The following is a 12,452-nucleotide window of genomic DNA, read 5'->3' as shown; positions in this document are numbered from 1 at the left end:
CTCCTGCAGATCAGCTGAGTGGACAGTTTCCAAATGGCAGACAATCAGCAGTGGGTAACACTACAAAGAGCCATCGCAGCTCCAAGCTAAGGGCTGTGGGAGAAGATAAGTATGCTGTCAGGCAATAGTTTTATACCTTGATATTTTATTTTCAGAGCAAATTCTAGCCCACCCTTTGAAAAGAAAATGAATGATGTGTTCTCTTCCGCACTACGAAACTCCCTACCATTTACAACAATAAAGGGAACTTCTTGCTTAACGTTACTGATATAAACTGACCTCTCAAGAGAAGTAGTATGGTGAATCCATAGTTGGGGTTTAGAACACTCTGTGCTTACAAAATGGGCTTAGACTTTTTTTCTCCTGTCTCCTCACAAAATACATGCTGTCCACTTGCCCTCTGCAAATGACTTAGCTGCTTTCAGACTTGGGACCCTCTTACAGAATATAGCAGGGTGGAGATGGCAGATGACATGGGCATGGTGGAAGGAGGATAATGATGGATGTGTGGGGAAGGAGGCTAGAAGAAAAGGAAAGGTGAAGGGATGAAAGTGGTGAGAAATCTTTGGCCAGGGCAGGGAGCAGGAGAGGGAAATTTCTCTGCTAGTGCCATTCCTCTGCATTTCAGCAAAGACTTTGCAATGAGAAGCAACCACAGCATTGAGAATCACAGAATCCCAGGTTGGAAGGGACCTCAGGGATCATCTAGTCCAACCTTTCTGAGAAGAGCACAGTCTAAACAAGATGGCCCAGCACCCTGTTCAGACGACTCTTGAAGGTGCCCAACATGGCCAAGTCAACCCCTTCCCTGGGGAGATTATTCCAATGGGTGACTGTCCTCAGTCAGAATCATAGTGTTTGCTGAGAAGCAAGAGGAGCTTCTTGTCCTATTTTCTGTGGAAGTCACTTAATTTCCGGGAAATTCTCTTCAGCTCCACTTCATCTGGTCCAGCACATCTCTATTCCAGTTTGAGTGGCCTCCTAGCAATGTATCCTCATTGTATCAATGTATCCTCATTGTATCAATGTATCAAAATAATTTAAATTTAAACTTAGGCCCTGGTACAAGTTTAGCGCATAGAGGAAAGTAACTTACATAGATTTATATGTAGACTTATACAGAGACAAGTTCTAGACATTGTCAATACAAAGACTCTTTCTATACTTCAGCAAGGAGGAAAATGCCACCAAATTGGTGAGGGAAAAAGTCTCCAAGCACTTACCACAGGGCCAGCCTTTTAATGAAAGTCAGCTCTGTACTGAGTGGCTTTTACAATGGACTTTGATGTGCGAGTAGATGTAGCAATGAAAATTGTACTTTCATAAGCATTTAAGTGATGTGGGAGAGTTAAGTCCATTTAATTTTCAACAGGACTTTTTGAGTCCCTTTTGAAAACGGTGCATCTTCTAAGCTTAAATGTTTTTGAAAAGCCATGAAGAGTGGTTGGTCCTCCAAACTTTACCATGAAACTACTTAATGCATTTTATACCATACTGTTGGACATTTATTGACTTTTTCTGCACATGCCAGATTTTTCAGCAACAGATGAGAAAAAAATTAAGTCTCTATATGGAATCCTAAATACAGAAATTCTGGAATTTTAAATACATATATGCCTAAATTTGGGGTATTTTTATTTGAACAAATGTATTTGAACATTTATTTGAAATGCATTTGTATATTTTAATGTCTTGCATATTCAGGCGCTTATGCCCTCCAATGCAACTGTTTAGAAAATTTAACGATTTTGGTGTGGTATGTATGACCTGTTGAGTGCTGTTTGTTACTGACTTTAGGTATCTTACGGTCCTGGCAAAGCACCCTGCTGTGAAGACTTGCAGACCCCTGACACATTGTTGTCACATTTTTTTGGGTAACAGTGAAGCAATAAGTATTTAAAAAGTAGAGATACAGGTCTACGTGAATCACTGTCGCAGCTCCTCTCCCAGGGAGAGCTCAGCTGTGTGCACAAAACTGAAATTTGTTACCTCTAAGACAGGTGCTGTTTGGAGATGTGAGGAATGGAGATACACTGTTTGGAGATGCTGCAAAGCAGCCACTGAGCTCCCACTGCCAACTGTTTTCTCCTGTGTCTGACTGCAAGTGCTCTGGGTTTGCACCTTGCCAAAAAAAAGCAGAGAAGCCCAATTCAGGCAGGACTGAGGGCTAAGGCATTTTATTGGCAAGGGAAGACTCTTATATCTGTCCTTGTTGACTGTGTCTTCACCACTCACACAGCATTGCCTAGTCACCTCCCATGTCAAGGTGCTGTCACAGAGCAGGACATCCAGGGACCACACTAGATAAAGGAGATGAGGGTTCCAGATCCATGGGACTGAAGAGAAGTGTATGTCTGGAACATAGAGTTGAAGGTACCCGTACTTCACACTCCTATGAGCCTCTGGACCAGACAGGGCTCCTCAGCCCTTTTTCTTCTTGTCAGGAGGTTCTTTCCCCCTTCCTCCCTCTCCCTCCTGCCATTGGGATCCAACCCAACTTTCCCTATGTGGCTCTGCCTCCTGCAAGAGGGTGCTACCTGCGCTCACCTCCTCCTGCCAACATGGCAGTGCCAGGAGTCCAGCAAAGTAAAAGCACGTTGAGGAGCCTGTGCTAGAGGAGATGGGGTTGTTGCAGGTACTACACGTGCTATGATGGGTGTTAGCCCTGGTCTTCTCTGTCCTTCCTCCTGCCTTGCCAGGTGCCTTACAGGTCTCCCCTAGGATTTGGTGGTCCAGGTCAGGTCAGAGCATGGCACCAGAGGACCCGGAAGGGGGAAAAAGCTCCCTTTGCACCATGAACGCTTGTTGACTAGCAGTCTCTCACCTCTCTTGGCAGCACTCAGATAAGGAGGCAATGGCATTAGGGCAGCCTATTTTGTTGGCCATTTTTGGTAAACTCTGCAAAAGAGTCTACAGCAAATATCCTTTCACTCCAGGCAGCTGACGGTTTTACCTGGTCTGAGGGTGTTTGTGGTCATGGATGGTCATGGGCTAGGGGCCTCCTGCCTGTGACAATGACTGTAAAAGCTGCACAGACTTTCAAGACTAAAACCATCTCCAGGAGCTGACTCTGGCACTGTGGTCTGCTTTGCAATAGGACAGCAAAGCATTTGCTCCTTGCCATATGAATAAGTGGGACTTGGGATTGCATCAGACTGTGGCTGTGTACTAACCTGGCTTTGCCTTCCTTCCACAGGGAATGATCTCTTTCTGGTCGCAGTCCATGAGCTGGGACATGCGCTGGGCTTGGAACACTCCAATGATCCCAGTGCTATCATGGCTCCTTTCTACCAGTACATGGAAACACACAACTTCAAACTGCCCCAGGATGACCTCCAAGGAATTCAGAAGATCTATGGTGAGCAACACTATCCACTCACGTATTTACACTGAGCTCGAGTTTAGTTAGTATTTTACAGCCCCCAAAACGCTTGCAGTTGGTGGGCTGGATTTCCTGCCATAGCTGAATGGGGAACCATTTAAAGCCCTTGATCCACAGCCAAATATCAGACGACTGTCCCAGTGGCAATATCTTTGCACAAGTCAGGATAACCAAACCTCCATGATCTCACTGCTGCTCATCACTCACTATGTCCCCAGTATCAAGGAGCACTAGCACGGGAAAAACAGGCAATTGCTGTACCCAAAGTTTGTCCATTAGGAACAGCCAGTGCAAATAGAGGGGGAAGAATGCGAAGAACATGGAACATCAAGGAAAGGTAAAAAGTATTTATGCACTCATTTTTTTCTCCATATATAGAAGGTAGGGGAAGAAAGTTTGGATCCACTGAGGGAGCACTTCTTTTAATCTCCAGCTGAACATTGTTGTACAACATGTGCCACAAAGATACAGGCTCAAGGAAAAGAGAGAGAAAAGGACACAGAGGGATTATGGGAGAAAACCAAGGGGCTGGAGATGGTGTGGTACCATGTGATGGGATCATGGATACCAAGATGTGAGGACAGGGAGTTTCAGAGAATTATTGGCTGAAGGGCACTCTGGGAGCAGAGGGAAATGGAGGTTTTAGGAGCCACAGTCAGGGAGGCTGAGCTAGAAGATGCTAATGGTTACAGGCTGTGGCAGCCCATGGAAAACAGGTTTTGTCAAATATCCCTCATTTCATTCTTTGAGGAATGTACAAGTTTGACAGAGAGGTTGCTTAATAAATGTAGCACAGAGCAACTATGCTATGTAACATTTGCAGCTGCTTGACATCTGGAGTGAAATATTACCTCCCAGTACCAGTAGAGCAGATATTATATGAATTAGACATGAAAAAAAAAAACTTATAAGATGGTTGTCAGTGGGAAAACTGGTGTTTCTAAGGGATTGCTGCTGGGATCAGTGGCAGACCTGATGCCTGTCAACATTTGCATCAGTGATCTGCCAGTGGATTTTAAATTACTGCTAACAGAATTTGTGCCAAGACCTATAAGACTCTAAATTAGTACAGCAAGACTTTAGAGGTGTAAACTGTATGTCAGTTGTTTTAGTCTGATTTTATGTTTTCTTTTTGTGACTAGAATGAGATTCATTTGTTCAAATGTAGATGCCTAAAGAAGAGAAATCTGTTTCTGGGCAAGTTTCCCTGACTCCTATCTGGGCAATGGGAAAAACCAAGCATCTGTAGAATGCAGGTCATCCTCACTGTAAGGCAGATATTCAAGTAAGGTCCAACATTTAAAATAAGATGACTTGAAGTATGCCCAGGGGGAACTGGCTCTTCCCATTAATGCAGCTGAAGATTTCTCTTTATTGTTCATTACCAGGATGAAGGTGCATGGCAGTTGTCCTATGGTATTATTATTTATGCATACTCTGACATAGACTACATTTAAATACTCAGGATAACAGAGACTCTGGATGGTTTTGAAATAAACTGATGGGGTAGTAAGTATTAAACTTTCAATAAATAATATACCTAAGTTTTCATTTTTGAAAGCTGCTGAAATGTCATTACGCTGTGTCTATTTTGAAATGTTGATATAGTTCCTGTGAACTGTGGCTAATCAGAAAGAAAAAAAAATCCTAATTTATCGCTGAGAGTGAAAGCGCAATCAAGAAAAAATTACAGGTTTCTCTGTTTTCAGATACCTTTATGAAAAGGGAGCAGATAAGGAATTGACAGCCATGCTTCTTCACGTTTGTGGTTTAAGCCAATATCAGCTGTGGCTCAGCTGGGGACCAGCACTCCCCCAGCACAGCTTGGGCAGGGACCCAGTGACCAGGGCTGAGCTGAAATGAAGCTCCTGAGTCCATGGGTGGGGGTGGAGGTAACAGGTGATGCTGGTCAGGGGCATTAAGACCTGGTGGTGTCCTCAGGGCCCTGACAATTTGTGAGAGCACTGCATAGTGTCTTGTGCACAGCTAAGAGAGAGCAGAGAGCTCAGTACTGCACTGCCTGCGGCTTGGCAGGAGCACCACTACACCTCCGCTTATTTTTCACTTACGTGGTGATGTTAAACTTTAGCCACATATGATGTTAAGATTCTCTGTATGCAATATAATATGCTTAAAATTTTAATTCAGCTTGAATAAAGCAGTATGAATTAATTACTAACTGGTGTAGGTAGTAATTAGGAATGAGTTTGTTGGCTGTCGTGGAATCACGCAAGGCTCTTCTCTGAGGCCTTTGAACTGGAGTGGGTTGGGGATGGTGTTGGTGGTTGTAGAGATAACTAGTCCTGCGGGGAGGCCAAGGACCAGCTTCTGCAATAGGAGTTTTGATTCCCCAGGTAGAGAATTTGGCCCTTAGCACAGAGTTGCGGTCCAAAAACTGAAGTTTAGTTTAAAACTAGTTTGACTCTTATGGCTCACAAAGAAAGATGGAAAATGCAGCTTATGTTTCTCCCTTGTACTGGAGATATGAGAACAGACCTTTTCATCCGAGCTTCTCACACCTGAGAAGGGACTGCTGAAATATCCTTCTTGTAGCTCTAGCAGGAACATTCAACTAATGTGTTTTATTTCCACAGTGCCAATATGCTTTGTTGTGCTTTGGTATGGCCAAAAGCCCTTCTACCAGAGCACCTGTCTAAAAATCAAAACCTCCTGCTTTCTTGGCATTTTGACATTCTCTACAGTGCAGCAGCATGTGCTCAATACACATTATTAGGAACTGGCTATGCAAAATAAGTCACAGAGCCAGGGCCTGTTCTTTACACGTCTTTTCCAGAATGATATCTCCTCTGTACTTGTGTGCCCATGTCACAAGTGGCATGCCCTGTTGTCGGCTTCTTTTAATTTTGCTAGTGTTGAAGTCAGGGCTACATGCAGCTACAGTGCAGATGGAGAGGGGAGACATTCAACCATGGTCTCGTCACACAGCCTGAACTGATCATCCTCTCAGCGCTGGTTCCCGTTCTTCACGTCTGCTCTAAGTATCCTTTTGCAGTAGGCTTTGAAGCAGCCTCTCATGTTAGGAGTGACTCTTCTGACACTATGCCTGGGGAGCAGAGGGGTTGACATGATGTGCAGGAAAAATTCATGTCCACACAGATGCTTGAAGCTGGTAAACCAGGCCATTACCTTTAAGGTCCTTTCAAAGCCTAGGGTCACAAAGGAAAGGTCTCCTAGTCACTCAAAGGTAGACCAAATCATTAAGCCTGGAGACAACCTGAAGGATCTGGGTCCTCCCAAATCTCACTGAGGATGTGTCAACCTCACACATCTTTTCTGCAGCTCACAAGAAAAGCTCCCAGTCAGTGTACTTGCTGCATCCCATGAGGGCTGAGGTCCAGGGAAGTCATGAAAGCACACCAGCCCCTGTCCAAGGAACTAGGCAACACCAGCTCTGACATCCAGGAACAGGGGGTCAGCAGGGCACAGCATCCATGAGCAAGTAACACCTTCTGCTGGCCTCGTTACTCCTGTGCCGCAAGCACAGGTTTCATAACCTCCCTCACCTTTTCCCATAGAGCAATCCCAGATCCTTGTAACCTTCATGTATGTGTGAGATGGCTTTGTGGTGAAACAGCAGAAAGACCTGATGCAAAATTCTCCACTGTGAGTGGGTTCATCAGAGCAAGCTTTGCTGTCATGAGAACCTGGAAACATTAGGCATAGGACTGTTTTCTGATAATGTCCTCTTGAACATGGGAGGATTATAGAGTAACATCCAAGACCTTATCTATAGAAGCTGTGAGGTCTGGGACTTTTGGATCCATGCCCCATGGTGCTGTGCTCATAGGAGGGTAGGGGAAGGAAAATGCATGGCAATTAGAGAGCTGGAGGGATCTGCCCTGGTGCCACATCTCTGGCATGCTACAGAGATACCAGACTCCCTCTCTATGTTGCAGCCTTTCAGTTGCACCTTTTCTTCTGTCCAGAGACTGGTGGACCTAGCACGGAATACCAGACTCCACCTCTGGTGCATCCACTGAGTCTCACCTGCCGTATGCCAGGTCTCCATTCCCTTTCCTCTGAAAAACAGGCAGGGAGTAACCACCGTGTTCCCAGTGCTGTCCTTGGGGTGCACCTAATACCTGGAGGACCCTGCCATGACACAGGGAGTCACCCATGCCTACATCAGCCCTGGAGCTGCACACACTGAGTGTGAGAGGAGAGAGCTGATCATGTTGATTGGCTGCTTCCTGACGCAGGGGAAGCTGAGGGGGAGCCCGTCTCTCCTGGGAGGTTTTTCAGCTGATGGAGAAACACTGCTTTATGTTATGGCTGGGCATGAAATACTTCTCTCATCCTACAGATCTTTTTGAGTAAAAAAAAAAAATAATGTTCTGTTTTGCAGTGGAGCAGACGACAGGCTTAAAGTTTTTCCAGAGGAGAACTGGGCTGCAAGCACCACAGCTGGAGCGTCTTGCAGAGCCCCAAACTCTCATCATTTGCCTGCCTAAGCCTGGGAATTTTGGACGCAGCTTTCTTGCACCCAGAGCAGAGAACCCAACGGCAAGGTGAAGTGCCTTGGTAGAGAGCCCAGGAGAGCGTTCCCTTTGGCTTAGAGCAAGGATTCCAGCCATCGATGCTTGTCTTCCAGGTGAATGCTCTTTCACCTGGGTGGCAATTGGTCATTCAGAGGAAAACGTCTATGTGAGGAGGGCTCAAGAAACCCTTCCTGCCACCCAGTGATGACCACAAAGGCCTTGACTGCCCAACTGTTGGGTATGCTATAGGTGCTGAGGCTCGTTCCGCAGACTGTAGTGCACTGTGGCAAGGATACCCAAGCTAACTGAAATAGCTAATTCACTTCACTGCTGAAGTCTAACCCCAGAAGTGCAAAGTACTCTGTGGACAGGTTTAGCGAGCAAGCAAGGAAAAGGAGTCCTTCCTGAGCTCTAAGTTGTTGTGGGTAGATTGTCTCGCATTCCTGAGATAGCTCGTTGGCAGCTAGCTCGTTTAATATGAGTAGGGACCTCTTTCCCCTGCCTGCAGAGCAGGTAGGTGGGTTTCTGTCCCTCTCCCTGGATCATTTGGATCATATGATTTGAAACTGAGGATCCTTTCCTGTGAACCTGGAAAATATGCATGGAAACTGTGCATGGAAAACATGCGGCAGCTCAGCTTTTTACAACCAGAAATCCCTGTATGTCAATCAAAAGCATAACTGCCTGCCTGTAGTCTGGATGATAGTTTTATTCTTGGAGTGAATGTTAAGAAGATAAAGACAGGCCTTTGTTTGCAGGTGGATCATTTTCTCCCCTGATCTGAAACAAAGGGCATCCTCTGCACTGGCAGTCTTGGAGAGCTGCCTGGCTCGCGCAGAGCTGGCTGTGAAGGATGTTGAGCCATGCAGGATGCTGAGCCTCCAGGCAGGTGTTGTGCAGTTGAGGGAACACTCTGTCAATAGCCAGGAGGACAGTACAATTATTTTTTGTCCTCAACTATCGACACAGTGGCTCCTAAATGCCTCCTCTCTCTGTGTTATCTTCACAGGTCACCTTGGTATTCAGATGGTCTGCGACAGAGGAAGCATGAAGGGAGGAGGCTAAGTGCCAGTGGCGGAAGTCACACTCTGAAGGTGATCTGCTGTGACCCAAAAGCTTTCTGACATTCTTTGCTTTGGTTGCGATAGAGAGGAAGAAAGCCTTCTTCTCCACACAGTGTCTGTAAAGTCCTAGCAAGTTGCTTCCCTCTAGAACGTAGAGTTTCCAGCTCCAGGAGGTTTCTTACCTGCTTCCCCTGTGGAACTGGCTGCAGGTTCAGCCTTGGGGGTGGGTTCAGCTCTGGTGCTGGGATCACACGCAATAACTAGGTGACCGGGTTCAGGCCCAATTGCACACCCATGCAATAGCCTCTCACACTTAATATTTCTCTCAATGAGACTTGCTCTGGCTGATTTTCTGAAGTTGCTTGGAAACATAGTGATAGAGGCTGTGATCGGCGTGTGATACTGCCTGGCTAGTTATATCAGTGGTGGGTGTAATCATTTCCTGTAACAAATACCAAGGTGCCAGCATCTCTTACGTAACTCTTTGTTCACACAGTCATCTCTGCTGCTGATAAACCTGTTATATTCTGCCTTTAGCCGTCTGTTTTGGAGGCAGGTTACTGTGTTAAGATTCCGGAAATAGTAATGACTGGCAAATTATATAGGGTCTATTAATTCTGCTTTCGTGCCAGGTTGTGCTCTGAAATGACTTAGGTCTTAAGAGATAGCATCTTTCTTCAGCAGTGGACAGGCTGTGGTGCTGCTTTCCATATCCCTAACTAGACCAAATTCTGCCTGCCTAGCACTTGCACCAGAGGATTTTCATGTTATGTGTATGTTCCTCAGCTCATGGGGAATGCGTAACTGCAGGATTCACAGAATCACAGAATGGTAGGGGTTGGAAGGGACCTCTGCAGATCATCTTGTCCAACCCCACCTGCTTGAGCAGGTACACCTAGAGCCGAGTGTACAGGACCGCATCCAGGCAGGTTCTGAATACTTCCAGAGAAGGAGACTCCACAGCCTCTCTGGGCAGCCTGTGCCATTGCTCTGGCACCATCACAGGAAAGAAGTTTTGTCTCATATTGAGGTGGAACTTCCTGGGTTCCAGTTTTTGCCCATTGACCCTTGTCCTGTCATTGGGCACTACTGAAAAGAGTCCAGTCCCATCCTCTTGACACCCGCGCTTCAGATATTTATAAGTCTTCTCTTCTCCAGGCTGAACAAACCCACATCTCTCAGCCTTTCCTCATAAGAGAGATGCTCCGGTCCCCCGATCATCTTGGTAGCTCTCCGCTGGACTTGCTCGAGCAGTTCCCTCTCCTTAAACTGGGGGGCCCAAAACTGGACACAGTACTCCAAATGGGGTCTCACTAGGGCAGAGTAGAGGGGGAGGATAACCTCTCTCCATCTGCTGGCCACGCTCCTTTTAATGCAGACCAGGATATTGTTGGCTGTCTCGGCCACAAGGGCACGGTGCTGGCTCAGGGTCAGCTTGCTGCCCACAAGCGCTCCCAGGTCCTTCTCAACAGAGCACCATTCCAGTAGTTCATCCCCCAGCCTGTGCTGGTGCGGGGGGTTGTTCCTCCCCAGGGGCAGGACCCTGCTCTTGCTTTTGTTGAATGTCATGAGGTTCCCCTGGGCCCAGCTCTCCAGCCTGTCCAGGTCTTGTTGGATGGCAGCACAGCCTTCCATCCCATCCCATCGTCCAGGTCATTGATGTATACATTAAACAAACAGGACTGGACCCAGCACAGACCCCTGGGAACACCACTAGTGACAGGCCTCCATCCAGACTCTGCTCCATTGATCACGACCCTCTGAGCTCTGTTGTTGAGCCAGTTCTCTGTCCATCTCACTGTCCTCTCATCCAGCCCACGCTTCCTTAGCTTGCCTGTGAGGATGCTATAGGAGACAGTGTCGAATGCTTTACTGAAGTCAAGATAGACAACATCCACTGCTCTCCCTTCGTCAACCCAGCCAGTCACAACATCACAGATGGCTATCAGGTTGATCAAGCCTGATCTTCCCTTGGTGAATCGATGTGGACTACTTCTGATAACCTTCTTGTCCTCTACATGCCTCGAGATGGCTTCCAGGATGAACTGCTCAATCACCTTTCCAGGGGCAGAGGTGAGGCCTGTAGTTTCCCAGGTCCTCTTTCTTGCCCTTTTTGAAGATTGGAGTGACATTTGTTTTCCTCCAGTCCTTGGGTACCTCTCGTGTCCTCCACGACCTTTCAGAGATGACAGAGAGTGCCTCAGCAGGAACATCCGCCAGCTCCCTCAGCACTCGCGGGTGCATCCCATCAGGGCCTATGGATTTGCGAGGATCCAGTTTGCCTGGGTGGTCTCTGACACAATCCTTCTCATCTGATGGTAAGTCTTCCTTTCTCCAGACTTCTCTCTCTTCTGGGGGCTGAGATGCCTGAGAGCCAGCCTTAGCAGTAAAGACTGGAGCAAAGAAGGCATTCAGTAACTCCGCCTTCTCTGCATCCTGCATCACCAGGGCCCCTCTCTTGTCCAGCAGTGGGCCCACTGTATCCCCAGTCTTCCTTTTACTGCTGGTGTATTTAAAGAAGCCCTTCTTGTTATTCTTGACATCCTCGCCAGATTTCATTCCAAGTGGGCCTTGGCCTTCATTGTCACATCTCTGCACACCCTGACAGTGTTCCTATATTCCTCTCAAGTGGCCAGTCCCTTTTTCCATGTACTGCGAACCTCCCTCTTCCATCTGAGTTTCTCTAGAAGCTCTTTGCTCACCCATGCGGGTCTCCTGGCTCCTCTGCCTGGCTTCCTCCTAGGGATGCATGGATCTTGAGCTTGGAGGGAGTGGTCCTTGAATACTGACCAGCTGTCTTGGACACCCCTGCCTTCTAGAGCCCTAGCCCATGGGATTCCTCCTAGCAGGTCTTTGAAGAGGCCAAAGTTGGCCCTCTTGAAGTCCAAGGTTGTGATCCTACTGTTGCCCTACTTCTACCATGCAGTATCCCTAACTCGACCATCTCATGGTCACTGCAGCCAAAGCTACCCCCAGCTCTCACATCCTCAACCAGCCCTTCCTTGTTTGTTAGGATAAGGTCAAGCAGCAATTTCGCCTTGTTGGCTCCTCCACCACTTGCATCAAAAAGTTGTCCTCGATGCTCTGCGGGAACCTCCTTGATTGTGCACACCTCATACTGCTTTTCCAGCAAATATTGGGGTGGTTGAAGTCTCCCATGAGAACCGGGGTCTGCGACTGTGAGGCTACTTACAGTGGTCTGTAGAAGGCCTTGTTGACTTCCTCTTCCTGATCAGGCGGCCTGTAGCAAACGCCCACAACAGTGTCACCCATATTTGCCTGCCCCTTAATTTTTACCCAGAAGCTCTCAACTTATTCTTCCTCCACCCCTAGGCAGAGCTCAATACATTCCAGTTGCTCCCTCACATAAAGAGCAACTCCCCCACCTCGCCTTGTTGGCCTCTCCTTCCTAAAAAGCCGGTAGCCATCCATGACAGCACTGCAGTCATGCGCGCTATCCCACCATGTCTCTGTAACTGCAATGAGATCGTGGCCCTGCGACTGCAC

General features: G+C 47.2%; 1 protein-coding gene across 2 annotated transcripts in view; it reads left to right on the top strand.

Moving 5' to 3' along the window:
• Positions 1 to 12,452, top strand: part of MMP24 (matrix metallopeptidase 24) — a 47,162-nt gene that overhangs the window by 24,117 nt on the left and 10,593 nt on the right. For both annotated transcript variants that reach the window (XM_064465129.1, XM_064465130.1), the window contains one exon: positions 3,197 to 3,358. In XM_064465129.1, coding sequence (XP_064321199.1) covers positions 3,197 to 3,358 — 162 coding nt within the window. The remainder of the gene's footprint in view (positions 1 to 3,196; positions 3,359 to 12,452) is intronic.

This window comes from Phalacrocorax carbo, chromosome 14 (genome assembly GCF_963921805.1).
Source record: "Phalacrocorax carbo chromosome 14, bPhaCar2.1, whole genome shotgun sequence".
Taxonomy (NCBI): Eukaryota; Metazoa; Chordata; class Aves; order Suliformes; family Phalacrocoracidae; genus Phalacrocorax; species Phalacrocorax carbo.
The sequence above is the reverse complement of the archived record's forward strand: the minus strand, read 5'-3'. Positions and strand labels throughout refer to the sequence as shown.